Source organism: Globicephala melas, chromosome 4 (assembly GCF_963455315.2).
Source record: "Globicephala melas chromosome 4, mGloMel1.2, whole genome shotgun sequence".
Classification (NCBI taxonomy): Eukaryota; Metazoa; Chordata; class Mammalia; order Artiodactyla; family Delphinidae; genus Globicephala; species Globicephala melas.
Window position 1 is genome coordinate 59,023,438 of NC_083317.1, and position 26,973 is coordinate 59,050,410.

A 26,973-nucleotide genomic window follows, 5' to 3' on the forward strand; every position below is an offset into this window, starting at 1 on the left:
GGTTAGGGAAACCGCTTCTTTTTAAAGCATACGTACTTTTATAAAACTCTCCTCAAGTTACTCAAAGTGTGCTGTTTGTTTATTGCTGCTGCTCTGACTGATACACATCCTACTTTGGAGATGTTAAAATGTGAAACAAATATTGCAGCTAAGATATAGTGAAATATATCACTTAGCTTCTCTGTGCCTCAGTTTCATTTCTCTTAAATAGGAATAATATTCCTCTTAGAATTATTATGACTAAATGCACTAATGCATGTAGAGTACTTAGAAGAGCATGTAGCATGTAATAAGTTCTCAATAAATATCATCATTAGTATATTTAAAACATTGTGATAGGTGCCATGAATTATACAAAGATGGGTAAAAGACAAAGCATCCTGGTCATCTTAGTAAGTGACAGCTTTAAGTCAGTTATTTTGACCTAAAGCCCAGTATTCGTCTATCAAAACTTCCTTGATAATCCAAAATAACTGGAAAGAAGATCACTCTACCTTAGTGCAAAAGCACTTTTAACACTTTTTAGAATAAATGGTGTTATTAGTTTTAATTATGTACAGTAACAATGTAATAATTAAAATGCATTGTCAGAATGCACTAAGAATTGATAAAAAGATAAGAAATTAAAATTATCTTGAATGTAAAAATGGTAGTTATTTATAAATAAATAGATTCTTCAAAAGATTAGATAGAAAAGAGATTAGAACACTCATCTTCATTGAGCATCCAGTATGTGAGAGGCACTTCAAGACTGAGTACTCACAAACTGTCTAACAGGGAGAAACGGCTATCCCGGTTGTACACATGAGGAATCTACCTCTGAAGGGCAGAGCAGAGACTCAAACCCAAACCTTCCACAGACAGCAGGGGGGGGGCACAGGGAACAACCATGACTTTTCTGTATCACACTGCCTCTGGAATGCTTTAAAAAAAAATCCCCTAACATGGCTTAAATAACACATACCCACTTATAAGGAGATTTATGTTTATGTGTGAGCTTGTTCTTAGACTCCTTTTGGGGGTTTCTGTTTGTTTCTTTGTTTTTGCAAATGGCACAAAGATGCAGTCTGAGAATTATCACAAGTGTCTTTTTTCAAAAAATAAGACTTCTTTAAAGCCTTGCTGCTGAGTATGATCTACAGACCAACAGCAGCAGTCTCACCTGGAAGCTTGTTAGAAATGCAGAGCATTAGGCACCTAGACAAGGACTGTTCTAAAATTGCTAGCCAAGGAAACTAGAAAGAGAAGAATAAAACTGAGCATTTTCAAAGACAGAAAAATTCTGGTGGAAAACAATCTAAAGTATCTTTCTCATGATGGTTTCCTCTGTTTCACTCCAATACCTTTCACCCTTCCCTCCACCACTCCGAACAGACTTACCAGCTGTGAAAGGGAGAAAAATTGTGAAAAGTATCCCAAAAGCTGAAGACATATTCTGAAGGGAGTTCCCGCCTTCTTCTTTTTTTTTTTTTTTCCTCCTATCTCTACCTCTCTGTTTTCTTTCCACCATACCATATACCTAGCTGTGGTCTTTTTCTTCTCCTGATCTCTCCCATAAGCACTGATGAGAAATCCCCTACTGTCTTACTCCACTGTATTTCTGGCTAGTGAGCAATTTAAGAAGAAGCATTTCCTGTTTGGAGAGTTGAGGTGATAATGACTGAACTTCCTGGTTTGTGCTTTTATACATTTATTTCTCTCCAATGAAGCATATATATTTGACCCACTATTCAGATCCAATGGTAATCACTTGAGTTATAGCCCAGACAATGTTAAAATGATTCTTGGAGCTTCCCTGGTGTCACATTGGTTAAGAATCCGCCTGCCAATGCAGGAGACAGGGTTTGAGCCCTGGTCCAGGAAGTTCCCACATGCCGTGGAGCAACTAAGCCTGTGCACCACAAATACTGAGCCCGTGAGCCACAACTACTGAGCCCGTGTGCCACAACTACAGAAGCCCGCGTGCCTAGAGCCCGTGCTCCCAACAAGAGAAGCCACCACAACGAGAAGCCTGCGCACCACAACAAAGAGTAGCTGCAACCAGAGAAAAGCCCGCATGCAGCAACAAAGACCCAACACAGCCAAAAATAAAATAAATAAAATAGATAAATTTATTTTAAAAAATGATTCTTATGAGGCATGTATCAGTATATTCATTTTTATAAATAAAGAAGTAGAAAAGTTAAGTAACTTATCCTAACTTGATTAATGACAGAGCTATAGAACAGGATAGAAACCGTGATCTTTTCCTGGATAGTTCTTCTTCCCTTGCATTGTATTGTGTGTGTGTGAGTGTGTGCATGTGTCTGTGTGTGTCTATGTATATTTGGTAATTTGTTTTGTGGTTTATGAGAGATGACAAACATGATCTCTTCCTCTAGAAGTATGCACTTTAATACAAAAAACACTGAGGCAGAGAGTATTTAAAAGTAAAACACTCCAAAACGCCATAATACAAATAGTTCTCCACTCATATGACCCCCTTCCAAGTAGAAAGCTTAGGCTGGGGCTAGAGGTCAGTCTGCATTCAGGAATTAAAGCCCACCTGGGGGAATTTTACTTTGATCCATCCAAGAAATCCTATGCGCAAACCCTGGACTTCTGTCTTCCACAGGTGAGGAGGGGACCAGGTCCATGATAATGCTGCATGTGGCATTTCTGAGGCACCTGCAACCTGGCTCCAGCGCAGCTGCCCCCTTGCTGTTTCTGAACATGGCCCTAGTGGAATGTCATCCCTGCCACAAACTAACAGAGGACACCACTGCCCACTGCACAAGCTCAGACCTGTTGTGGGAGAGGCCAGGTCCTCCTTGCCTCCACCCGACCTGCCTAAACATTCACCCTTACACTTTCACACCCTGCTGATGATGTTACCCACTTCTACTTCATAATTTCCACTTTATTTCTTTTTTCTTCTTTATTCTGTTTATTTCTGGCTAAGGCATTTTAGGATATGCTGTCTTCTACCACAAAATAGAGGGTGGCGGGGTAGGGTAATCAATCTACAGATTCAATGCAATGTTAACCTGGGTTTTCTGTGTGGAAGGAGACAGTGAAGACTGAGGGGCTGGACTGGTGGGCAGAAGTTTCTGCTTATAAATTCTCCTTACATCTTCTTGAACAGATGATAATCCTTCCCTTTGGGTTTGTTCTATTAACAAATGTTTAACATAGGTTTCAGTTTGATTATCCAAAGGAATGATTAATGAAAGCTTCTTGTGAAAAACATCAGGATCAGCTTCTTGTCACCAGATAGATAATTCCTCTACACATTTGAAGATGAAAGTTGGGATTCTTTTAATTGGTGAATTTTATTACTGTCAATATCTTGGTTACTGTCAATATAGTATAATTTAGCAGAATGTTATCATTGAGGTAAACTGAGAATGGTGCACAGGGATCTCTTGTGTTATTTCTTACACTTAATGTGAATCTATAATTATTTAATTATTTCAATGAAAAAAATTGTAAGTCAGGTGTGGCTGAGGGAGGAGAATCTCCCTGAAGGTTATAGTCAAAGCGTTTATTAGGACTGACCTGTGAGACATGGACTGAAGAAAGATGGAGTGCTTCTCTTCCAGTGTGATTTTGATCATGGCTTTTTCCAGAGCATTTGAACTAGTTGCTCGATTGGGCCACCATGAACTTGCCCATCCATCACAGGGAGACCTGGCCTTTGGAGATGATGGCCTTCAGTCCTGGGAGGAGCCTGCAATTCATCATCAACCTTCCCAGTTTGTACCATCCATGGGAATCCAGGACAGTAAGGAGCTAAATAGCTCCTGTCTGTATGGGGAAACCTGCATCCTGGGGTCCCTTTTGCCTGCCCTCCCTCTTTCTATGGACGGAACTGTGAGCATGACTTGCACAAAGAGAACTGTGGACCTGTGCCCCATCACACCTGGTGGCCCAGGAAGTGTTCCATGTGTAAGTGCTGGCATGGCCAGCTTTGCTGCCTTCCTCGGTCATTCCTACCTGGTTGTGATGGATAACCACCTCACAGCTTCTGGGACTCCAGAATTAACACTGTCTGCATGTGCTCTTATGCTACCTGTCATCTGCCTTGCTATACAAAGTTATAATTAACCCATGTTTGCATGCAACATTTGTCATACAAATTTCATGACCTGTAAAGGCTGTCCTCCAATGTCCCACCTGAGAGATGATGATTTGTTAGTTGCCTTGAAATAGTGAATAGATTTCCCTAACACAGTGAAATAGTGAATAGATGGTCCCTAACATTCCATAAAGTACCAACTACTTTCCTCTGCCCTGCCCTCTCCAAAAAACTACTTAAAAAAAAAAAAAGTAACCCATATCTTGTGCCCAAGTCCTATGTTTCTTGATACATGTAACTCTAGCAAGGGCTTATTAATAGTTTCCTTTAAACAATTGAATTCTATCTTCAGATTATTAAAGGTTACACCCAGTGTGGAACTGAGTATAAAGCACTGAATAGAGTTGATCACAATCAATTAAGGTAATACGTTGAAAAGGAAAGGAAAGGAAGTATCTGTAAAGGGAGCAAAGGAGAAGAGAGGGGCAGATATCGGAGGTGAGAGACAGGGTGCTGGAGAAACGGAAGTGTGCGTGTGTCCCTAGGAGACTAGATATTAAAGTGGGAACAAATGAGAAAGAGTTGAGAAAATAAAATGGATTACTTGGTTGATCGGATGGGTATAGAGAAGCAAGTTAAAAAGCTAAGTTGAAGGACAAGTTTCTATCATCTGTAGGAAGCTGTATAAGACAAGGGCACCGGTTTTCTCAAGGATTTGAAAAGAGAATAAAGTCTCCTTGAAAAAAAAAATTCTATATAAAGTCCCCAAATGTATTAAGAGTGCTTAATACATTATGATTTCTCCATACTATGCAATTATTTTAACGGTGGTAGAAGATAAAATGTTCACAATATATTTAATTGTAAACGAGGTGATAAAACTATACATTGTAAAGCCCATTTTAAAAATATGTATCTGGTGTGTATCTGGTGTGTCTAGTAAAAGTGGGAAGTACGCTGAAAAAAAAAATTGAAACTGGGGTCTATATCTCGAATCTTGATGTTAGTAAATTTAGGATAATAGAAAGGAAGTTGGTTGCAAACTTACAGACCTTACTGGCCTAATTTCAGAAGCTGCAACACATGGATGGAATAAAATAATTTGAGGTGTTATTATATACATGATCCATCCATAAGGGATACCTCTAATGAATTAGGATATTCTGTAGTTCATCACTACACCTAAGTTTTAGAGGAATTCACACCCTTTCAAAATTGTTCTTTAGTATCTCTGACAGAGATTTAATATAGTATTTGGGAGTTGGTGGTTGTCATTTCTAACATCAGTCATAGGAAGTTTTTTAAAAGCAAACCCATCACCTCACATAGTACCTTTCTTTGTATACTTGAAATTAGCAAGTTTCGAGTATACAATACAGTATCATTAACTATAGTCACCACGCTGTACGTTAGATTCCCAGAACTTATTCATCTTATAATTGAAGGTGTGTACCCTTTGACCAGCATCTCCCCATTTCCCCAACATCCCAACCCCTGATAATCACCATTCTACTCTGTTTCTATGATTTTGACTTTTTTCCCCTTAGATTCCACATATAAGTGATACCATGCAACATTCGTCTTTCTCTCTCTGACCTATTTCACTTAGCATAATGCCTTGCAGCTTCATCCATATTGTCACAGATGATAGGATTTCCTTTCTTTTTAAAGGCTGAATAATAATCCATTACATGTATATACCACATTTTCTTGATTCATTCATCCGCCAACACACTCTTAGGTTATTTCCATACCTTGGCTATTATGAATAATGCTTCAGTGAAAATGAAAGTACAGATATCTCTTCAAAATAATAGTTTCATTTCCTTTGGATATATACTTAGAAGTAGGATTAGTGAATCATGTGGTAGTTCTAGTTTTAATTTCTTGAGGAATCTCCATACTGTTTTACATAGTGGTTTACCAGTTTACATTCCCACCAACAGTGCACAAGGGTTCCCTTTTCTTCACATCCTTGCCAGCATTTGTTACCTCTTTTCTTGTTGATGATAGCCATCCTAAAAGGTACAAGGTTATAGCTCATCATGACTTTGATTGTCATCTCCTTGATGACTAGTGGTGTTGAGCACATTTTGGTGTACTTGTTGGCCATTTATATGTCTTCTTTGGAAAAATGTCTACTCATGTCCTTTGTCCAGTTTTAAATTAGAGTATTTGGTTTTGTTTTGTTTTGTTTTGTTTTTGCTATTGGGTTTTATGAGTTCCTTACATATTTTGAATATTGACCTCCTATAGATATATGGTTTGCAAATATTTTGTTCCATTTTGTAGGTTGCCTTTTCATTTTTTATTGAGGCATAATTAACTCATATAACATTATATTAGTTTCAGGTGTACAACATAATGATTTGTTACTTGAATATATTATAAAATGATTATCACAATAAGTCCAGGTAACACATGTCACCACACATAGTTACAATTTTTTTCCTTATGATGAGAACTTTTAAGATTTACTCTATTGGCATCTTTCAAATGTGAAGCACAGGGTATCATTAACTGTAGTCACCATGCTGTACATTATATCCCCATGACTTATTTATTTTATAACTGGAAGTTTATACCTTTTGACTCCCTTCACCCATTTCACCCACCCCCTGCCCCCCACCTCTGGCAACAACCAATCTATCCTCTGTATCTGTGAACTTGGTTTGGGTTTTTTTTGTTTTGTTTTGTTTTAGATTCTACATAAGTGAGTTCATATGGTATTTATCTTTCTTTGTCTGACTTATTCCACTCAGCATAATGCCCTCAAAGTCCACCCATGTTGTCACAAATAGCAAGATTTCATTCTTTTTCATGGCTGAATTATAGTACATTGTGGGTATTTACCACATTTTCTTTATCCATGCATCCACCAATGGACACTTAGATTGTTTCTATGTCTTAGCTATTGTAAATAATCGATCCAGCAAAGCAGAGTAAAAGAAAAAATAAAACAGAGCTGGGGGAGGAAACATAGTAAATGAGACATGTAAAATAAGATTATAGAAATATGGCCAAATATGTAAGTAATCACAACAAATATGAATGGTTTAAATTCTCTTATTAAAAGTTGAAATTCACCCTCACACTGGTCAGAATGTCCATCATCAAAAAATATACAAACAATAAATGCTGGAGAGGATGTGGAGAAAAGGGCACCCTCCTACACTGTTGGTAGGAATGTAAATTGGTACAGCCTCTATGGAGAACAGTACGGAGGTTCCTTAAAAAACTAAAAATAGAATTACCATATGACCCAGCAATCCCACTCCTAGGCACATACCCACAGAAAACCATAATTCCAAAAGATACATGCACCACAATGTTCATTGCAGCACCATTTACAATAGCCAGGACATGGAAGCAGCCTAAATGTCCATCAACAGAGGAACAGATAAAGAAGATGTGGTACGTATATACACAAAATATCATGTCAGGTGTTATCATTAGTTTTACATCCAAAATAGACTAAAAATTCTTTTAAGGATAAAGCCTAGAGGAACCAAAATATCTTCAGGGAGACAAACATATTAACAAAACAAAATAGCTGTCTTAAACATTTCAAATGGCACAATTAAAGAATGAAATGGATTTTGTTTTAATTTCTACCATGTTGAAAATTTTTAATTTTCAGTATCATTTTTTCCTGCTATGGAGTAAATAGACATATTTTTCATAATTAAAACATATATTTAATAATATTAAAAATGATTAATATACACATTCCCAATATTTTATTCCATAGAAAAATGTAGAAAAGGGTCATGTCATCCCATGGCTATTCCCTTAGCACATAGATCATATTTTATAAATATCCCAAGTCCTCCATAATGCATATTTAGCTGGTTATAAAAATTTGTTATTTGATAAATGCATCACAGTAAAGTGCACACCATAAAAATACACATTTCCAATTTATCACATCTGCAAAACTATGAGGCATTAGATAGCAATACCTCTATAGAGATATAAGTTCAGAAGAAGCTAATGTCCTCACATGTCTGTCCTCCCTCTCTCCCTCCCTCCATCCCTCTCTCCCTCTCCCTCTCTCTCTCTCTCTCTCTCTCTCTCTCTCTCTCTTTCACACACACACACACACAAGCATTAAAGGAAAATATAAATTCAGTTTTATTAAATAGTGAAATTCTTATTATAATCTTATATCATATTAGCTAACAGTAGGTTGGCATTTTACAGATATTAAAATAACAGAAAAGGCACATTCAAACAGCATTGGAGGGAATGTAAATTGACACAGTTTGACATATTAGTCAATAAAAGAAATGCACAAACCCTTTGACCTGGCAATTTCACTCAAGGAAATTATCTTACAAATATATTCAAATACATACAAAGAGATATAGTCACAAGAAACATTCTATGTAGTATTGTTTATAATAGCAAAACAAACAAAGCTTAATCTAAATGTCCACCACTAGAGTTGTGGTTAATTAAATTAAATTCCATTACATACAATGGAATTTTTTGTAACCATTAGGAAGAATGAGGTAGCTCTGCTTGTGTTGATATAAAAGATCTTCAGGATATATTACATTATTAGCTTTCTGTAAGTACACAACAAAACTATGGTATGTCCCCATTTGTGTCTTGACAAGGATATGTGTATGTATATATAAATGGACATATAAGTGCACACATATACCATGCACATATAGATATGACATATGCACATAGAAATTTTCTAGAAGATTACATAAAAACTGTTGGTTAATTGTTCGTTCTGTGGAGTTACTTGAGGTAACTCAGTTTTCATCATCTACTGTATTGAACAATTTGAATATTTTATCATGAGCATGAGCTTTCTTTGTAATAATATCAGTTCTTCAAAGAACTACATAGTAACAGCTAAAATTCTAAAATTTCAAATGTATAAGGATATGAATGGAAATCCTCTAGAATGTCTCTGTTTTCTAAGAATCTTTGAAAAGCTAATTTCAAAATAAGCCTTCCATTCCAGAACTCCAAGAAAATCAAAACAGTATCTGTACTGTATCTTGATTCATTTGTCCTGGTGCTACACTTCAGGAACATATACAGTATGGAGACTCATCCCATCAACTTCACTTTGTAACACCTTAGACATCTTCACCCTGTTTGTAGTATCATAAAGTGGATTGTTCTTCTCTGTGTAGCTGGCATAGGGCTGCATTTCATCCTAAGAAATAACCCAAAGTTAAAATCAATTCAAAAAAGCCAGAAATCAGTAACCACCTATGTTTTTCTAACAAGGGCCCACAGCTTTAGTGTCTACCAATAGTAGTCTCTGGGCTTACATGAACATAAGAGCAAGACTTTTCTAATATTTTATCAAAAAATTATTGATTATTTAAGTCTCAGTGTGACATGATAACAGTTGTCTGAAAGTAGGAGTGGAGAAGAATGGAGTGATATGAGAAGTATTTCAGAGGAGAGTGTCAAAGACTTAGTAAGCTATTGGCTATAAGAGATTATAGAGCTGGATAGGTTTTAAGCTTGGGTAAGAGAGAAATGATGATGGTATTGAAAAAAGGAAGTCAAGAATTAGAGCTGGTTTAGTGGGAGAGGAAGTACCAATTCAACTTCTCCAAAGATTACAGCCCAAATGAGGCAAACATTATGTCTTTTGTAGGATGCAGTTCTTGAAATAAAAATATGGATTTGGAGTGTATATAAATAGTACTTGGTGGATAATTAACAGAATAAGTACACCTGACAGCACTGTAAAGTTAGAATTTTTGCTTTTCAACTAAAATACTAATAATGATGCAAATTACAAATTATGTGACTAGATTTTCAGACTACATAGCTTAAAAGTTTATAAATATTCTTTTTAATGTTATCTTACCTCCTCAAAAACTGAAGTATGTTCTGTTTTTTTCAATTTTCTGCAAAAATAAAAATTAGCTTGAGTGAATGTCAAAACATTATTATTCAGATTGAAAATGGAAAAACAAAACAGTATGCTATTGACAATTGTGGTTCATTTTGATAGAAGCCTTAATAAATCAGAAATGAACTACCAGAAATGAGTGAAGAATGCTGCTTGTAAGTTAATTCGTCCAAATAAGATAATTCTGGATTTTGGAAAAGGAAGTGAAATTATGCAAAGAAGTTTGATGTAATAGAATATATGTGACACCTCATATTTGGTGTATGAAATGAATCACTGTAATTCTTTTCTCAAATAGAAAATAGCATGCACTGTCTCTCCCAAGATCCTGCCCTAAGTGGGCTATGCTTGCATGTCTAATTCACTATGCTTGCATGTCTAAGTAACCTAGAAAAATCCCCCTCGTCATTAGTGTAGTCCAAGTCTGTTATTTTCAGGACACACTTATTGATTATGAGAGAACTGAGGTTAACATCTTTTTTAAAATTTTTATTTTATATTGGACTATAGTTGATTTACAATGTTGTGTTAGTTTAAGGTGTACAGCAAAGTGATTCAGTTATACATATACATATATCGATTCTTTTTTACATTCTTTTCCCATTTAGGTTATTACAGAATATTGAGCAGAGTTCCCTTTTTACCCAGTCAATTCCATTTTTTGACTCTTTTCTAATCCAATAAAGCAGGAGAAGAGAAAGCATCAGTCAGTACCTGCAGCCACTGATTTTCAAAAGCCAAATGGATCCAACGATGACCAAGATAATAAAAATAGGGGGAACGATACGTAAAACTCTTAAGGGTGCTGATGTTTTGGCATCTGTAAATGTAGACACAAAAATGTATGATTTACTATTATTCAGCAGTAGAAAGAAATGAGCTATCAAGCCATGAAATCATGGAGGAAAATTAAAAGCATATTACTAAGTGAAAGGAACCAATCTGAAAAGGCTAAATACTGTATGATTCCAACCATATGACATTCTGGAAAATACAAAACTATGGAGTAAAAAGATCAGGGGTTGTTAGAAGTTAAGGTGGAAGGAGGGATAAATAGGTGGAACATAGAGGACTTTTATGGCAGTGAAACTACAGTATATGATACTATAACAGTGAATACATGGCATTTATACATTTGTCAAAACTCATAGAATGTGCACCTAGAATGAACCCTAATGTAAACTATGGACTTTGAGTGATAATGATGTGTTAACGTAGGGTCATTCATTATAACAAAGGTACAACCGCGGAGCGGGGGATTTAGATAGACAGGGAGACCATGCATGTGTAGGGTCAAGGGTTATATGGGAGCTCTGTACTTTCCACTCAATACTCCGTTGTCATAAAACTGCTCTAAAAAATAAAGTCTGTTTAAAAACTATATATATAGCATGGTTCAAGAATGTCTCACAATACATGAAATTCATTTCTGTGATTTTATTTGAAAACTTTTGATCCATTTATAGTTCAAATAATTGTTATAATTAAATTGTTTTATCATTTCAGACTCTTAAGTTTTCAAGACATCATCTTGTATCAGTATTTTATTGCTTTAAGGATTCATGTGGTGAATTCCTGTAAGAGAGATGTGAAATTTAGACCTCTCTGTTATAGTAATAGAGTGTTTCTCATCTCCAATATTCAGAAATAAATAGAGTTGTAAGGAAACTATTTGGATAAATAACCCTAATTCTGAAGTCACCTTTCTTCCAGGGCATTGAAACTGAAATGAATGCATGGCAGCAACTTTAAACTATTCACTGACTGCTGGCAGCAATACAAAGTTCAATCTGATCGGAGGACAAGTCAACCAAGGAATTGCCAGCTCTGAGAGGTTTTGAGACTGTGCTCCTGGTGTTTCGTGAACGCGGCTGGGGCAGCAGAGGGAGGTAAGTGGAGGCCGCATCCAGTCCCTCCACCTTCCTTCAATACTTTGTTTTTAAACATTGGATTTTTATTTGAAAAAGAAGTTTGGTTTTGCATTTTAAAATGACCACATTGTTTTGAAACCCTCTCTTTCAAACTAATGGGCTCTCTTTTATTGGAAGTGCACTAGCACAGGTGAAGGTCCACCCTGCGAGGAAGACATATCTGCACTGGGTGGGAGTGGACTAGAGAGTCCCTCCAGTTCTGAGATTCTATAAATATGACATCATATTGTAATACTGGGTGGTCGGACTTCATACATAACCAGTGGCAATTACTCTTCTCAGTAAATACTGCTAAACTATTAATATGTATATAAAACTTTAAGAATAGATATTAGAAAATTGTGGTTTAAACCCATGTGTTTTCCTCTTCTCCTTTCTTAACACTTACTAAAACATCAGCAGAGAATTTTTTAAACTATAGACTTGCAAAGACAAAGAGAACATGGATGAAGACAAGAGCAGATGAAAGATTTCAGCTTGTTTTTAGGGTGAAAAATGAATAGAAGAATGGCCAATAATTCAGAGTGAAATAAGTATAAACCTTAGTGAACTCCAGGAAGACTCTAGAGTAGGAAAGACCAAATATAGAGAAGGGGGAATGTAGGGAGTGAAGCGTGGAGCTAAAGTTGGAAGCTTCCTTGAAAGTCTGTATTAAGAACAGATGGGCTGCCAAGTCTCCTCCCAGCCCGTGCAACCACGTTATCATACCTTCCCCGACCAGCAGAAAACAGGAAGTGTGACCCAAAGAAGATGAACTGGAGAAACTCCAGAGTGTCAAGGATCCAGACATAATGGAGGGTGAAGATGAAGTGTCATTAAAAGAAAGTCGAGTTCTCAACAGTCATACACACACACACACACACACACACACACACACACACACACACTCCCCTCTCCTCCCTGCTCCCAGAACACTGATAGTCAGGATTATCCCTCCCAGGCAAGAGACTGGAGAGTTATTTTCTGCAGAGTCTGAATAGCCTCAGAGAAAAGACCTTCAGGTACCTAAGGAAATAAGGAATCCCCAATTTTAACACAGTCACCTGTTTTCACCCTATAGAAACCTACTAGCTAACAAACCCACTCACAGATAATATAACTTCCAATCAGCTCCTTAGTGTTCACTTTTAAGTGAACGGATAGCCAAGGAGTTATGGAAAGCCTTGTATGTGGAAGATAGATTAAAACAAACAAATGTCAGGAAGGCAGAAGGAACTCAGATTACACAGACGTGGCATCAACCAGAGGACTGAGGGAAAGAGAACATCCAGGACAATAGCTGTGCAGCATGTCTCGTGACCAACCAGGCCAGATTAGAACAAGAGCATGTAAAAACTCAAGAAAGAATGTCTTCAAGGAAAAAAAAATGGAACTGAACTGACATTACCTAACAAATCTGACCATGTGGAAAGCAGTATTAAGAGGCGTTTTCTAGGGTTTTGTTTTGTTTTGTTTTTAGTGTTAGTGATAATTAATAATAGGTACATGCATTATTAAGGAAATGAAAAAGGAAAGCAATTAAGGCCAGGAAAAACAAAAAGTTATTCAAAAATGAAAGTATGAGTTTATTTCTTGATTCAGAGCTTAACAAAACATACATGTTCAAAATAATGTAAACACTGGCTATTTAATTTAAACAAAAATTGCTATTTTACTACATATGAATGGTGAGGGAAGAGAAGGTAAAGTTAAATCCTCATCTACCATAAGAGGAAGTGGGTACACTAGGTTTAAATTTGTTATATTAAGAAATAGCAGCACAACCATGTTGTTTATAAAAACTGAGTCAATTACTAGAAGAAACACTTGAAGATCTGAAAGTACTTGTCTCTAGAGAGTTGTGTAAGAATGGAGAGGTGGGGTTGGAGAGGCAGAGAGATGGCTAACGTTTTTCATGGTAGCCCTATAGAACAACATAGACTTTAAACTATATGAGTTATGTTGATTAGAATAATATTTTTTATAACAAGAAATAAGAGTAGATGGCAGCAGAGAGTAGAGAAACTAAACTGTAATGAACCGAATCATAGATACTATTATAAGACATTAAAGAAATTTCACTGGAAGACCCTGGAGGAGAAAATTCTACCAGACTGAAAATTCATGAAGATAATTTATGAGCAACGTTATTCTTCTAATAAAATAATATTTATTTGTTTAAAATTACCCATTATCCTTCTATTAAAACCATAAATATTTACGTAAAAGTACACTACACAAGCCAATTTAGTAGTACAGAAGAGAACATTAAAAGAAGAATAAATTGGGAAGTTCACTAGTGGCCTAGTGGTTAGGATTCGGGCTTTCACTACCATGGCCCAGTTCGAATCCCTGGTCCCAGAACTGAGATCCTGGAAGCTGTGCAGCATGGCCAAAAAAAAAAAAAAAGAAGTAGAATAAACTGCATTTGATAATATGGCTTTTTACAATAAATTTTTGTATTATTCTTCCAGGCAATCTTTTTACTTTGAGGAGGAAAGGGAGATAAAGTGGAGGGTGGAAAGGACATCCTTGAATGAAATTTCTCTGCACACTCCTTTTTTCTTCTTAAGGTAACTCTTCTGAAAGAATGGAAAAATCAAAAACAAAACTAGAAAAATTACTAACCTTGATCCAGCTCTATGGACAGACTCTTGTTGCCAGTCAAGTGGGAGACAGAGCAGGACACATTAGGTACATGGCGGCCCTCCCAGTAGCATGTACTCTGGACGGTCACTGTGTCGTTGTCCCAATGACGTTTTTGCTCAGTGACACAATCTCCCTCTGGGGTCCAGGAGATCTGTGCAGCTGGCTTCCCTGCAACTGCCTTGCACACTGCAGTTCCATTCTCAGTTTGAACCAGGGTCACCTCAGGGGGCACTGCAGAAATGTAGGGGAAATGCTTCAGTCTTAACACATGGGACATGGAATTCGGAGATTTGTTTCAGCCCAAAATCTGGTTACCTGAAACACCACAATATATGACGTTCCTTACCTAACACTTGGAGGTGATATCCACGATGGAAATTCCCATTAGGTGTTACCATTTGACACCTGTAATACCCATCATGAGTGATGGCCACTGGATCAATCTGAAGGGCAGGATTCTCGTCAAGTCTGGAGGCCCAGGTTATTCTCTTGTCGGTGCAGTTTCCTCCCTTGGTCTCATTTGTATCACCCCTGAAGGCTCTGAAGCAGGGCAACTTGTCTCTGAGGACTATTTCCCATGTTGTTAGCAGTATACTTGTACACAGCTCAAGAGGGCAAAAGAGCACAGCCTTTGTACCCACTAGTACTGATAGTGAAGTGTTAACTGTACACACACACACACAGACACACATGCACAAATACAGAGAATAATAAGAGAAAAGCTTGATAAAGAATTTCAGTGTTAAAATTTATTCACAGCATATTACATGAAATTGTACTTGAACATTACTTAGCAAGGTCTTATTCCAGAAATATTAGACTTATGTAAGAAATTAACATTCATGAAATATACATAAAGTATTAAACCCATCCAAAGATTAACCAACTTCCTCCAGTATTATGCATCATTAGGAAAACAACATGAATTATATATGTGACAAAATTGTTTAAAGTGTTATGAAATTAATTCAGGAGATTTGATCTATAAGACAAACAGATGAGAATGCAGAATCTAAGTTAAAAGACAAAGGCAGTTTTCTAAACCTAATCTTTTGGCTTCAGAGACTATTAGATTGATCATACAACTCATGCTCCTCAGGGGGGAAAAAATGGAATAATTAGTGATGTGGTTTTCTCCTCCTAAGTTTTGATGAAAGTGAAAAATCAGTAACATCAGAACTAAACACCTATCCTTAAGGGTGGCAATTCAGACAAACATAAATGTGGAAAGATATGGTACTTTCATTAAAAATAGCTAAGATGGCAATCAGGCTGAACAAGGTGGAAATTATTTTGTTTAATTTTTATTCAGTGAATCACAAAATCAGTTAAATCAACAGATTTTATTTATTTATTTATGTAAAGAATAAAAATTTCCTTTATTCTTCCTAACACCTCAGATGTACTTCCTAACTCTACAAAACAATGAGAAGCACTTGCTCTGTCTTTCAGATGTAAATATGCACATTTAAGTATGTATTTACATACAAACATGCATATTTTAATTTATATATATATATATAAATTGAGATGTATATTGCATATCATACTGTGTATATTGTCCTAAGTCTTTTTCTTTTTTGTTGATATATAATAGACCTATCACCATATCAGTATATCTACATCGATCTCACTCTTTTTTTTATTAATTAATTTGTATTGGAGTGTAGTTGCTTTACAATGCTGTGTTAGGAAAACTGGACAGCTACATGTACAAGAATGAAATTAGAACACTCCCTAACACCATACACAAAAATAAACTCAAAGTGGATTAAAGACCTAAATGTAAGGCCAGACACTATCAAACTCTTAGAGGAAAACATACGAAGAACACTCTTTGCATAAATCGCAGCAAGATCTTTTTTGATCCACCTTCTAGGGTAGTGGAAATAAAAACAAAAATAAACCAGTGGGACCTAATTAAACTTAAAAGCTTTTGCACCACAAAGGAAATCATAAACAAGACAAATAAACGACCCTCAGAATGGGAGAAAATATTTGCAAATGAAGCAACTGACAAAGGATTAATCTCCAAACATACAAGAAGCTCATGCAGCTCAACATCAAAAAAACAAACAACCCAATCCAAAAATGGGCGGAAGACCTGAACAGATATTTCTTCAAAGAAGACATACAGATGGCCGACAAACACATGAAAAGGTACTCAACATCACTAATTATTAGAGAAATGCAAATCAAAACTACAATGAGGTATCACTTCACACCGGTCAGAATGTCCATCATCAAAAAATCTACAAACAGTAAATGGTGGAGAGGGTGTGGAGACAAGAGAACCCTCTTACACTGTTGGTGGGAATGAAAACTGATACAGCCACTATGGAAAATAATATGGAGCTTCCTTAAAAAACTAAAAATAGGGCTCCCCTGGTGGCGCAGTGGTTGAGAGTCCGCCTGCCGATGCAGGGGACACGGGTTCGTGCCCCAGTCTGGGAGGATCCCATGTGCTGCAGAGCGGCTGGGCCCGTGAGCCATGGCCGCTGAGCCTGCGCGTCCGGAGCCTTTGCTCCGCAACGGGAGAGGCCACAGCAGTGAGATGCCCGCGTACCGCAAAAAAAAAAAAAAAAAAAAAAACTAAAAATAGAGCTACCATATGACCCAGCAATCCCACTACTGAGCATATAGCCAGAGAAAACCATAATTCAAAAAGACACATGCACCCCAATGTTCATAGCAGCACTATTTACAATAGCCAGGACATGGAAGCAGCCTAAATGTACATAAACAGAGGAATGGATAAAGAAGATGTGGTACATATATACAATTGATATTACTCAGCCATAAAAAGGAACAAAATTGGGTCATTTGTGGAGATGTGGGTGGACCTAGAGAGTGTCATACAGAGTGAAGTAAGTCAGAAAGAGAAAAATAAATATCATATATTAATGCATATATGTGGAATCTAGAAAAATGGTATAGATGACCTTATTTGCAAAGCAGAAATAGAGATACAGACATAGAGAACAAATGTATGGATACCAAGGGGGAAAGGGGTGGGGTGGGAGGAATTGGGAGATTGGGATTGACACATATATACTATCGATACCATGTATAAAATAGACAGCTGATGGGAACATATTGTAAAGCACAGGGAACTCTACTTAATGCACTGTGGTGTCCTAAATGGGAGGGAAATCCAAAAGGGAGGGGATATATGTATATGTATGGCTGATTCATTTTGATGTACAGTAGAAGCTAACACAACATTGTAAAGCAACTATACTCCAATAAAAATTAACCAATAAATAAACAAACAGATTTTTAAATAATCTGTAATTTCTTTAGTTCAACCACCTCACAAAAATGAAAAATGATGATGCCAAGTGGTAAGAGATGCTTAGAAGTATTCTTCTAGAAAAAAAGTACTATAGTATATAAATACAAATCAATGCAAAAACAAGGATTAGTTTACTCTGTAAATTTTCTATAAAAAGGATTTTATTGCAAGCATGTAATAGTATCAAATATGGCCTTTCAATGAGTTCCCCTTCCTTCCTATTCATTCACACATATACTCCCTGACAGTTTGCTGTGAACCTTGCTCACAGATTTTGTTTCCATACATTCAATAACATTATCAGGATTAAATATAGCATTGACCTATTTTTCCATATTTTAAAGTACAAATTAAGACCGGCAAGCATCTCCTAATGTAGAAGCTCACGCTTTCCCATAAGCTGACATGTGTACCTGACAGAAAGGGGTTTGCTGACAGGTGATTAGGTGTATCTGTCACAAGTCACCTGTAACGAAGGAGAGCGTCATTGATTTCATCAGTTTAACATAAACAGAACCAGCTGTGGTATGGCAAAATTTTTACGTGGATGAAGCTTATTTTTTCTAAACTTTGCATTTAACATTTCTTCTATCCTCTTTTGGTGTCATCTGCCCCCTCTGTGATGTACTCAAGCCTTTGCATTTCATGGCCAAATAAAGATCATATTACTAGATGAAGAGGGAGGATTTTAATGCAGATCTAAGAGGGCAGGTAAATCCATGCTCTTTCCATCACTCCAAGTGGCATCCCCTCATAGCAAGAAACTCCAATTTGGCAAAGGCTTGGAGAGAAGCAAGAACATGGCTTGTTAGAGAACTGCTAGAGGTTGGGTGTGGGAAGCATATATGTGCATAAGGGAATCGGGATTAAGATAAAACCAGAAAAATAAGAGACTGGCGAGATAGCAAGTTGTGAATGTCCTGTTGTTCTTGGGATTTGGAAGTTTAGCTTATAAGCAATATAAGGCTTTAATATTTAACCTCAATATCTGACTCATTTTTGTAAAAGAAAGTTCTTGCTAATCAAATAAACATGTATTTGAACAGGGGCACAGTATCCGAAGAAGTAACTCTAATGGTGAGGATTCCAAGCACTGCAGATATTCTCTGTTCTTTCACCTTCCTCCATTCTATAAACTTCAGTCAATCACCCTACACCTATAATGATAGTACTTATGTTAGTGTTATTTTTTCACCCTTTCTTCATCCTCTTCTTTCCTTTTTCATACCTGTTGTGATAAGTTACACAATGGCCGATACCTCTACAACACTCAGTGGGTTTGGCACCTGTCTGACAGATATATTCTCCATATGCTCCTGTGATCAGCTAGGGTGATTTCACTTCTTGCTTCACTGAGAAGATAGTAGATTCTCATCTCTGCTCCCAAACCAGCAGTCACATCCCATCTTTTCTGCATCCTTTGCCTACAAATATCTTCCAGTCTCATCTAGCCTTATGCACACTGACAAATCCTCATTGGCTTTGGGGCATTTCCTTTCTTTTCTCACAACCATAACCTAGATTAAGTCCTCGTTGCCATGTACCTGGATTGCTGCAAAGGCCTCCTAACTTCTGTCTCTGTCTCAAAACCCTTCTCCTTTCAGTTCATACCTTACACTGCAGCCAGTACATCATTCTGTAACACAGATGTGGTTCCCTCAACTCTAAAACCCTCCAGAGATCTCTCACTGCCTGAAGAATAAGTTCAAATGTCTTCGTATTGGCTTTGAAAGCCCTCTTTTTCACATTGACTCACTTTGCAATCTTATCACCCACTACATTCCCCCAAACTGCAGAAAAAAACACCAAGCACAATTCCATTTCTATGTCATTTCTCACATCGTTTTCACTCTCTAAGGTGCCCTACACGATGCTCTTTTTCTATTAAAGTACTCTACCTTTAAGACCTGATTCACATGCTACCTCATCTGTGAGGCCTTCTCTAAGCCTTGGTGCTTAATCACCCCCTCTGTACACTCCTGGTACACTCGATGTGAGTGCTTCCCTCCTCTGCCTGTGTGATAACTGTGCTCCTGTCAGGGTTCCCCCACAAAACTGAGCTCCCTGGGGGCTCTCTGATAGTCTTGCTCATCTTTATGTTCCCCACAAAGCCCAGCACAGTGCCTGATAGAGAAAGCTCCACAGTCTTCCAGTGGAATTGAGCTGTTTTAGGGGAAGATGGGTGAGGTCGTTCAGGTCCCTCATCCCACAGCATTCAGACCACCATATTCTTCAACTGGGCACAAGGCTGGACTTGGTCCAGACCATCGACTATGTTTCTAAGGAAGCTCAACATTCCACGCTTCAGTGCTGGCCTCAAAAACAAACAAACAAACAAACAAAAACCAAAAACAGCATACTACCTTCTGCAGGAGGTGTTACAGTGCTCTGCTTTCTGTCCATAGATGAAGTAATTGTTGAAGCTAGAAAATATTCAGAGGAAAGTAGGTGAAATCAATTTTAGATATTTAAATGGAGTGGAAACCATTATTTCTCCACAAGAGCTTGTATACAACATGATAGAAAATCAACGAACCATAACTAAAATTACACAAAAATCCTTGAAAAAGAGAATTAGAAGCTGTTCCATCACTATATGGAAACATTATATGTGAAACATTATATGTGAAACATTATATATGTGAACATTTGAAAATTACATTTATAAGCTGTTAATCAATGATTCCCCATTTATGTGACACCTCATTTTATACGTAAAACTATTCTGTACAAGGTAACGCAGCCTCCACCCATTCCGTAGTCATAATGGATTCGTCCATCATGGGCACCTCACATGAGTTGGGCTGATGATAGTCCTTCTTCCAGATGCCACACCCTGATTAAAATGGTCTGGTCCAGTGGTAGGCACCTCACCCAGCAGGACAAATCAGAGTACTTTCTCAAGAATTTTGAAACCAGAATTGAGAAGAATAGTTCATCCGTCTTTCTCCCCCATTTTTCTACTGTGACAGTTAATTTTATGTGACAATTTGGCTAGGACACAGTACCCAGGTACCTGGTCAAACATTATTTGAGATTTTTCTGTGAAGGTACTTTCTATCAGTAGACTTTGAGTAAAGTAAATTACCCTCCATAATGTAGATGGGCCTTATCCAATCAGTTGAAGGTTTTAATAGAAAAAGACTAACCTTCTGGGAAAGGGAATTCTGCCAGCAGTCTGCCTTCAGACTCAGACTGCAACTCTTCCCTGGGTCTCTAGCCTGCTGGCCTACCCTGCATATTTTGGACTTGCCAAACCTCTGCAATCGTGTGAGCCGATTCCTTAAAGTAACACAACCTCTCTCTCTCTCTCTCTCTCTCTCTCTCTCTATCTATCTATCTCTCTCTCTCTCTCTCTCTCTCTATCTATCTATCTATCTATCTCTATGTCTATCTCTATTTATCTCTCTCTGAATCTCTCTCTACAGGATGTATGCCCAACACACATGTACATCCTGTTCTGTTTCTCTCAGGAACCCTGACTAATACACCTACCTTGGGGTTAAAAAGTAAAACTATACATAAAAACTATACAAGCATCAAGTATTCTTCTATTAGAATTATCATTAAAAGGTGAGCATTACCCCAACTGTAATTGTCCTTGACCATCTGCTGCATTAATGAGTTGTTTGATGTAACAAGATCTTCCATTACTGCGCTTATGCATTCTGAAAAGGCATATGAAGTAAAGAGAGGAATATGCATTAGTATTTCTGACTCCTACCTAAAATCACATTTTTTCACATCCTTTGGGCTATTTTAGGGTTGCAGTTGCCAATAAATACATCAATTATGACAGGCAAGCAAAAGTCTCATAAAAAATTTGTCTCAGTATGAACTTTTGAATTGATCTTCCTACCTGTTTGGCATACCCCTACTTTCAGTCCAGAGTGCCCCTTACCACCCTCCTGTCTTTATATTCAAGTCAAAGTATTTCTTCTCCCAGGCTTATATGCATTTAATCTATCTCCAATTGTGAAAAAGTGTTTTACTATCTGGTACAGATTTTTCAGGCACCAGTGATGAGGTAGAAGAAGTTTAGAAGTGATGTGTTGGTTGGATGCTGGTATAGAGCAAAAAAAGGAGCTTCCTAAATGTTGTTGAGGTAACATCGTATAGACAGCTGTCTATTAAGTTCAAATTTTATAAGGTGAGCTCTAAGTGAGAATAAGCATTTTTAGGGTATCAACTCCTGGCAAATACTCACTAGGCATAGAGACATCAGAATAAACAATAGCTTCTTCCCTCCATGAGCCTAAGGTCCAGGCGAGAAATTAGCTATGTAAACAATAATAACATAAAGTTGTTGGTATGATGATAGCAGTATACATAATGTCCAGAAGATAAAAAGAAGAGATGTTTCATTCTAAGAGTGCAGTAGTAAGAGATTAGGAAAGACTCTACAATAGATAATATTTGAGCTGGATCTTAGAAGGTCAGTTTTCCAGGAAGGTAGAAGGAAAAAGAAAATTGCACAAAGAATGACATTTAGAAGAAGGCATGAAGCCACGGGATTTTCAAAGAACTACACATTATGTATTATATTGCCATTATGTGAGAAAAACTGGATGTGTGATTAGAATTGAGGCTGGATATTGGCGGGCTCTAACTGTGGAAGACACAACACTCCTAAAAGTTTTCACAAGGAAATGATACACTTCTAATGCACCTACAATGGATATATCTGTCCAGCAAAGAGAAACATTTTACAGTAAAATTCAGTGCACAGTGTTTTTCTGGAGAAATTTTGAATGCACTACTTCTCTTAGCTACCATTTTCTTTTACAAAACATTGATAAATAATAATTTTTGAACGTTAGAAACAGATTTTTGGTAATTTGCACATGTTATTCATTTTAGTCTCTCCACATGGACAGGTGTTATCATCCTCATTTTAGAGATGAAGAAATATAGATACACAGTGATGAAGCAATTTGGCCAAGGCCACCCAACTTTTAAGCTGCTCCAATTGCCCAGTTATTTTCATGCGAGTAGTTCTTCCTGCAGTGAGTAGGAACGAAGGGTCGGATCCTAAGAAATACACCAGGATAAATACACTGCCCAAATTCACCCAAATTGAGGGAGTTGGAGAAGGTAGTCCAAGCCATGTTTCTGTAGAAATACTGATAGACAACCGTCTGGAAGAGCACATCAAAAGGCAAGTCCATAAAATCAGGATTATAATGGCACATGGATACAAGCATTATGAATGCTGGATATGAATGGGAATAGTTAAGCTAAGGAGGAAGATTTGAGACAATTGCCAAAATTCATGGGCCAAACCCACCACTCCCTCACAAGATTGTAAGCTCCAGGAGGGCAGGGATTTTCATCTATGTTGTTCATTCTTCATCCTCAGTGCTTAAAAGAGTGATTTGCGCAGCTCCCTGGCAGGTGGCTGGCTCAAGGTGGGTTAAAAATAAAGGTCAACAACCCTATAGCAAGCTGGACTAAAGATATGGACAGTTAGTTTACAGAAAAAGAAGTATACATGTCTCTTAGTCATTTAGAAAGAAGCACAGCATCATTTATGGTAAAAGAAAGGCAAATTAAAACTATGCAGAAATGCCATTTCTCACCAATAAGATAGTCAAAACCCAAAAGTTTGACAACATACTCTGTTTGCACAACTGTAGAGAGAGAGGCATGCCAATATACTGCTGGTGGGAATGTAAAATGTTACCGATTCGATAATGGAAAATATGACAGTAAACAGCAAAGTTACATATGCATTTTCCTTTTGACGCAGCCATATCACTTCTCAGAATCTATCCCAAAGATATGCAGGCAACAGTATGAAAAAATATATATACAGAAGACTCATCATTACAACATTGTAATAGCAAGACTTTTAGAAATAACCCAAATAGCCACCCGTAAGGAACTAGTTGTCTAAATTATGGGACATCCACAAAATGAAGTATAATGAAACTCCTAAAAAGGATGAGAGATATCTTTATATTACTATTATGGAGTGATCTCCAGGGCATATTGTTAATGAAAGAAGAGGGACAGATAAAAGTGTATGCAGTATCACATTTTGTGATATGCAGCTAAAGCAATGCTTACAGAAAAATTAATAGCTTTAAATATTAATTACAAAATAAGAAATATCTAAAATCCACTTAAAGAAGCTAAAAACAAGAGAGAAAGAAGAAAATAATAAAAGGAAGAGCAGAAATCAACAAAACAGAAAACAAGCAAAATCAAAAGCTGGTTCTTTGGGAGTTCCCTGGTGGTCCTGTGGTTAGGACTCGGTGCTTTCACAACCGGGGGCCGGATTCAGTCCGTGGTTGGGGAACTGAGATCCTGCAAGCCATGGTGTGACCAAAAAAAAAAAAAAAAAAAGCTGGTTCTTTGAAAAGTTCTTCAATATTTATAAACCAATAGCCATATTTATCAAGAAAAAAACAGAACACAAATATCAGGAATGAAAGAAGGGACGTTAACATAGATACTACATTCATGAAAAGAATAACAAGCAAATATTAACTATGCTAATCAAATTCAGTAACAGATGAAATGGACAAGTTCATTGAAAGACACAGCTTTCAAACCTCATTTGGGATTAAACTGATAATCTGAAGAGCCTTATACTTATTAAAGAAATTAAATTTGTTGATAAAAATCTTCCCATCAGATTGGCTACACTGACAAATTTAAGCAAACATTTAATAAAGTAATACCAGTTCTACACACAAACCCCCTTCAGAAAACACACAAGGAGGGAACACTTCCCTCCTCATTTTATGAGTGTAGAATACACTGTTCACCAAAACCAGGCAAACACATTACAAATAAGAAGAACGATGGAGCAGTAACCCTTATAAACTTTAAGACAAAAAAAATTTTCACAAAGTATTAGCAAATCAAATCTAGCACTTGTAATACAACATGATCATATAAGGTTTCTCTCAAGAATGCATGTTGATTGAATACTCAAAAATCAATGAAATTGACCACATTAACATAATAAGGGAGAAAAAACATGATCATTTCAGCAGATGTAGAACAAGCGTTTGACAGAACTCACCACTCATTCATGATTATTAAAACTCTAGGAATAGAAATAAACTTCCTCAAACAGTTAAAGAGCATCTATGAAAATCCTATAGCTAACATCATACTAATAATGAGATATTTCCCCTCTAAAATCAAGAACAAAGCAAGAATTTCTGCTCTTACTTCTTTTTAATTTTGTACTACAGGTTCTAGCGATTGCAATAAAGCAAGAGGAAAAAAAGGCATATAGATCAGAAACAGAAACGTAAAACTGTCTTTATTTGCAGATGACATGATTGTTAGAAATCTATAAAACAGCTCCTAGAATTAATTGAAATTAGCAAGGTCATAGTATTAAAATGCTAATAATGTTTTAAAACAATTATATTTTTGTATACTAGCAACACATAATTAGAAAATAAAATTTTTACATCAATTCTATTTATAGTAATGCAAAAGAAAAAACTTAGGAATAAATTTAACAAAAGATGCACAAGGCTTATACACTGAAAACTACAAAATATATTACTAAGATAAATTAAAGAATACCTGTATAGATGGAGATAAATACCTTGTTCTTGGATGGAAAGACTCAAGAGGTCAACTCAAATTGGTCTACAGATTCAACACAGTCTTAATTAAAATCTAGTAGCCTTTTCTGTGAAAATTAAGAAGCTGAAATATTTATGGGAGTGCAAACCTAGAATAGCCAAAGCAACAGTTAATAAATGAATAAGACTGGGAGACTCATATTACCTAATTTCAAGCTTTACTCTGAAGCTGCACTGATCAAGGCAGTCTGGCATTGGCTAAAGGATAGGCACATACTTCAATAGAGCGGAATAGAGAGTCTGGAAATAAACTCACACATTTGTGGTCTATTGATTATCACCAAAAATGTTAAGGCAATTTAAAAGGAAAAGAAAAGTCTTTTATACAACAGGTGGTGGAACAGCTAGATATCCGTATGTGAGACGAAAAAAAAACTTTAACCACTACTTAATAACATATACAAAAAATTACCTTAAATTTGATTATTGACTTAAATGTAAAAAGCTGAGACTGTAGTACTTCTAGAAGAAAACATAGGAGATAATCTCTGTGACTTTGGCATATACAAAGATTTCTTATAATACAAAATAACAAACCATGAAATAAAATTTGATAAACTGGACATTATCAAAATTTAAAACTTTTGGTCTTTGTAAAAGAACATTAAGAAAATGAAAAGGGAAACCACAGATTAGGAGAAAGTATTTATAATACAGGTATTTAACAAAAGACTGCTATGTAGAATATGTGAAGAACTTTTACAATTCAATAATTCTAAAATTCAATATTAAAAAACAGGCAAATGACTTGAACAGACACTTCACCAATAATATATTCAAATTGCCAATAAATACACAAAAAGATGTTCAACATTAGTAATCGTAGAGGAAATACAGACTTAAATCACAGTGAGATAATGATTACACACCTATAAGTATGGCTAAAGTTAAAGAGACTGATAATATATATTGGCAAGAATGTGAAGCAGTTGGAACACTCACACATTATAAATGGGAATGTAAAAAAGTATAACTGCACTAGAAAATTTCTGGCAGTTTTTTCAAAAGTCAAACATATGCCCATTTATAACCTCACCATTCCAATCCTAAGTATTTACCCAGGAGAAATAAAAACATATGTCCACACAAAGACTTGTGCATGAATGTTCATAGCAGCTTTATTCACAAATAACCAGAAGCTAGAAACAACCCAAATGCCAGTCAGCAAATAGATAAATTAGTTATCCATACAATGGGATACTATTCAGCAATGAAAAGGAATACACACAACATTGATGAATCTCAAAATCATTCCCTTGAGTGAAATAAGGCAGACACAAAAGAGTACACTACACACTACACAAAAGAGTACTACTAATGTAAAATGCTAACTAATTTATTGTGACAAACGGCAGATCAGTGGTTGCCTGAAGATATGGGAATGAAGACAAGGATGGACTACCAATATACATGGAGGAATATTTTGGGAATGATAGAAATGTTTTGTATCTTGTTTGCGATGATGATCACAGATATATACAACTGTCAAACCTCATCATAATGTACCTTTTAAACGGACACAGTTAATTGTACATAAATTATCCCTAGAGTTA

The 26,973-nt window shown here is 36.5% G+C and overlaps 1 protein-coding gene and 1 pseudogene across 1 annotated transcript in view; one reads left to right on the top strand and one right to left on the bottom strand.

The window, feature by feature from the left end:
* The first annotated feature begins 3,546 nt into the window (after positions 1–3,546).
* On the top strand, positions 3,547–4,086 carry LOC115842169 (protein Cripto-like; annotated as a pseudogene).
* A 4,161-nt stretch (positions 4,087–8,247) lies between these two features.
* The window catches only part of NEPRO (nucleolus and neural progenitor protein), an 86,507-nt gene continuing 67,781 nt past the window's right edge, over positions 8,248–26,973 (bottom strand). Inside the window, exons 2-8 of the mRNA XM_060298064.2 lie at positions 21,392–21,475; positions 20,171–20,230; positions 14,859–15,176; positions 14,492–14,743; positions 10,668–10,773; positions 9,909–9,948; positions 8,248–9,239 (exon numbers count right to left, since the gene is read on the bottom strand). Of these exons, the coding sequence (XP_060154047.1) occupies positions 9,099–9,239; positions 9,909–9,948; positions 10,668–10,773; positions 14,492–14,743; positions 14,859–15,176; positions 20,171–20,230; positions 21,392–21,475 (1,001 nt within the window). The 3' untranslated portion in view covers positions 8,248–9,098. The remainder of the gene's footprint in view (positions 9,240–9,908; positions 9,949–10,667; positions 10,774–14,491; positions 14,744–14,858; positions 15,177–20,170; positions 20,231–21,391; positions 21,476–26,973) is intronic.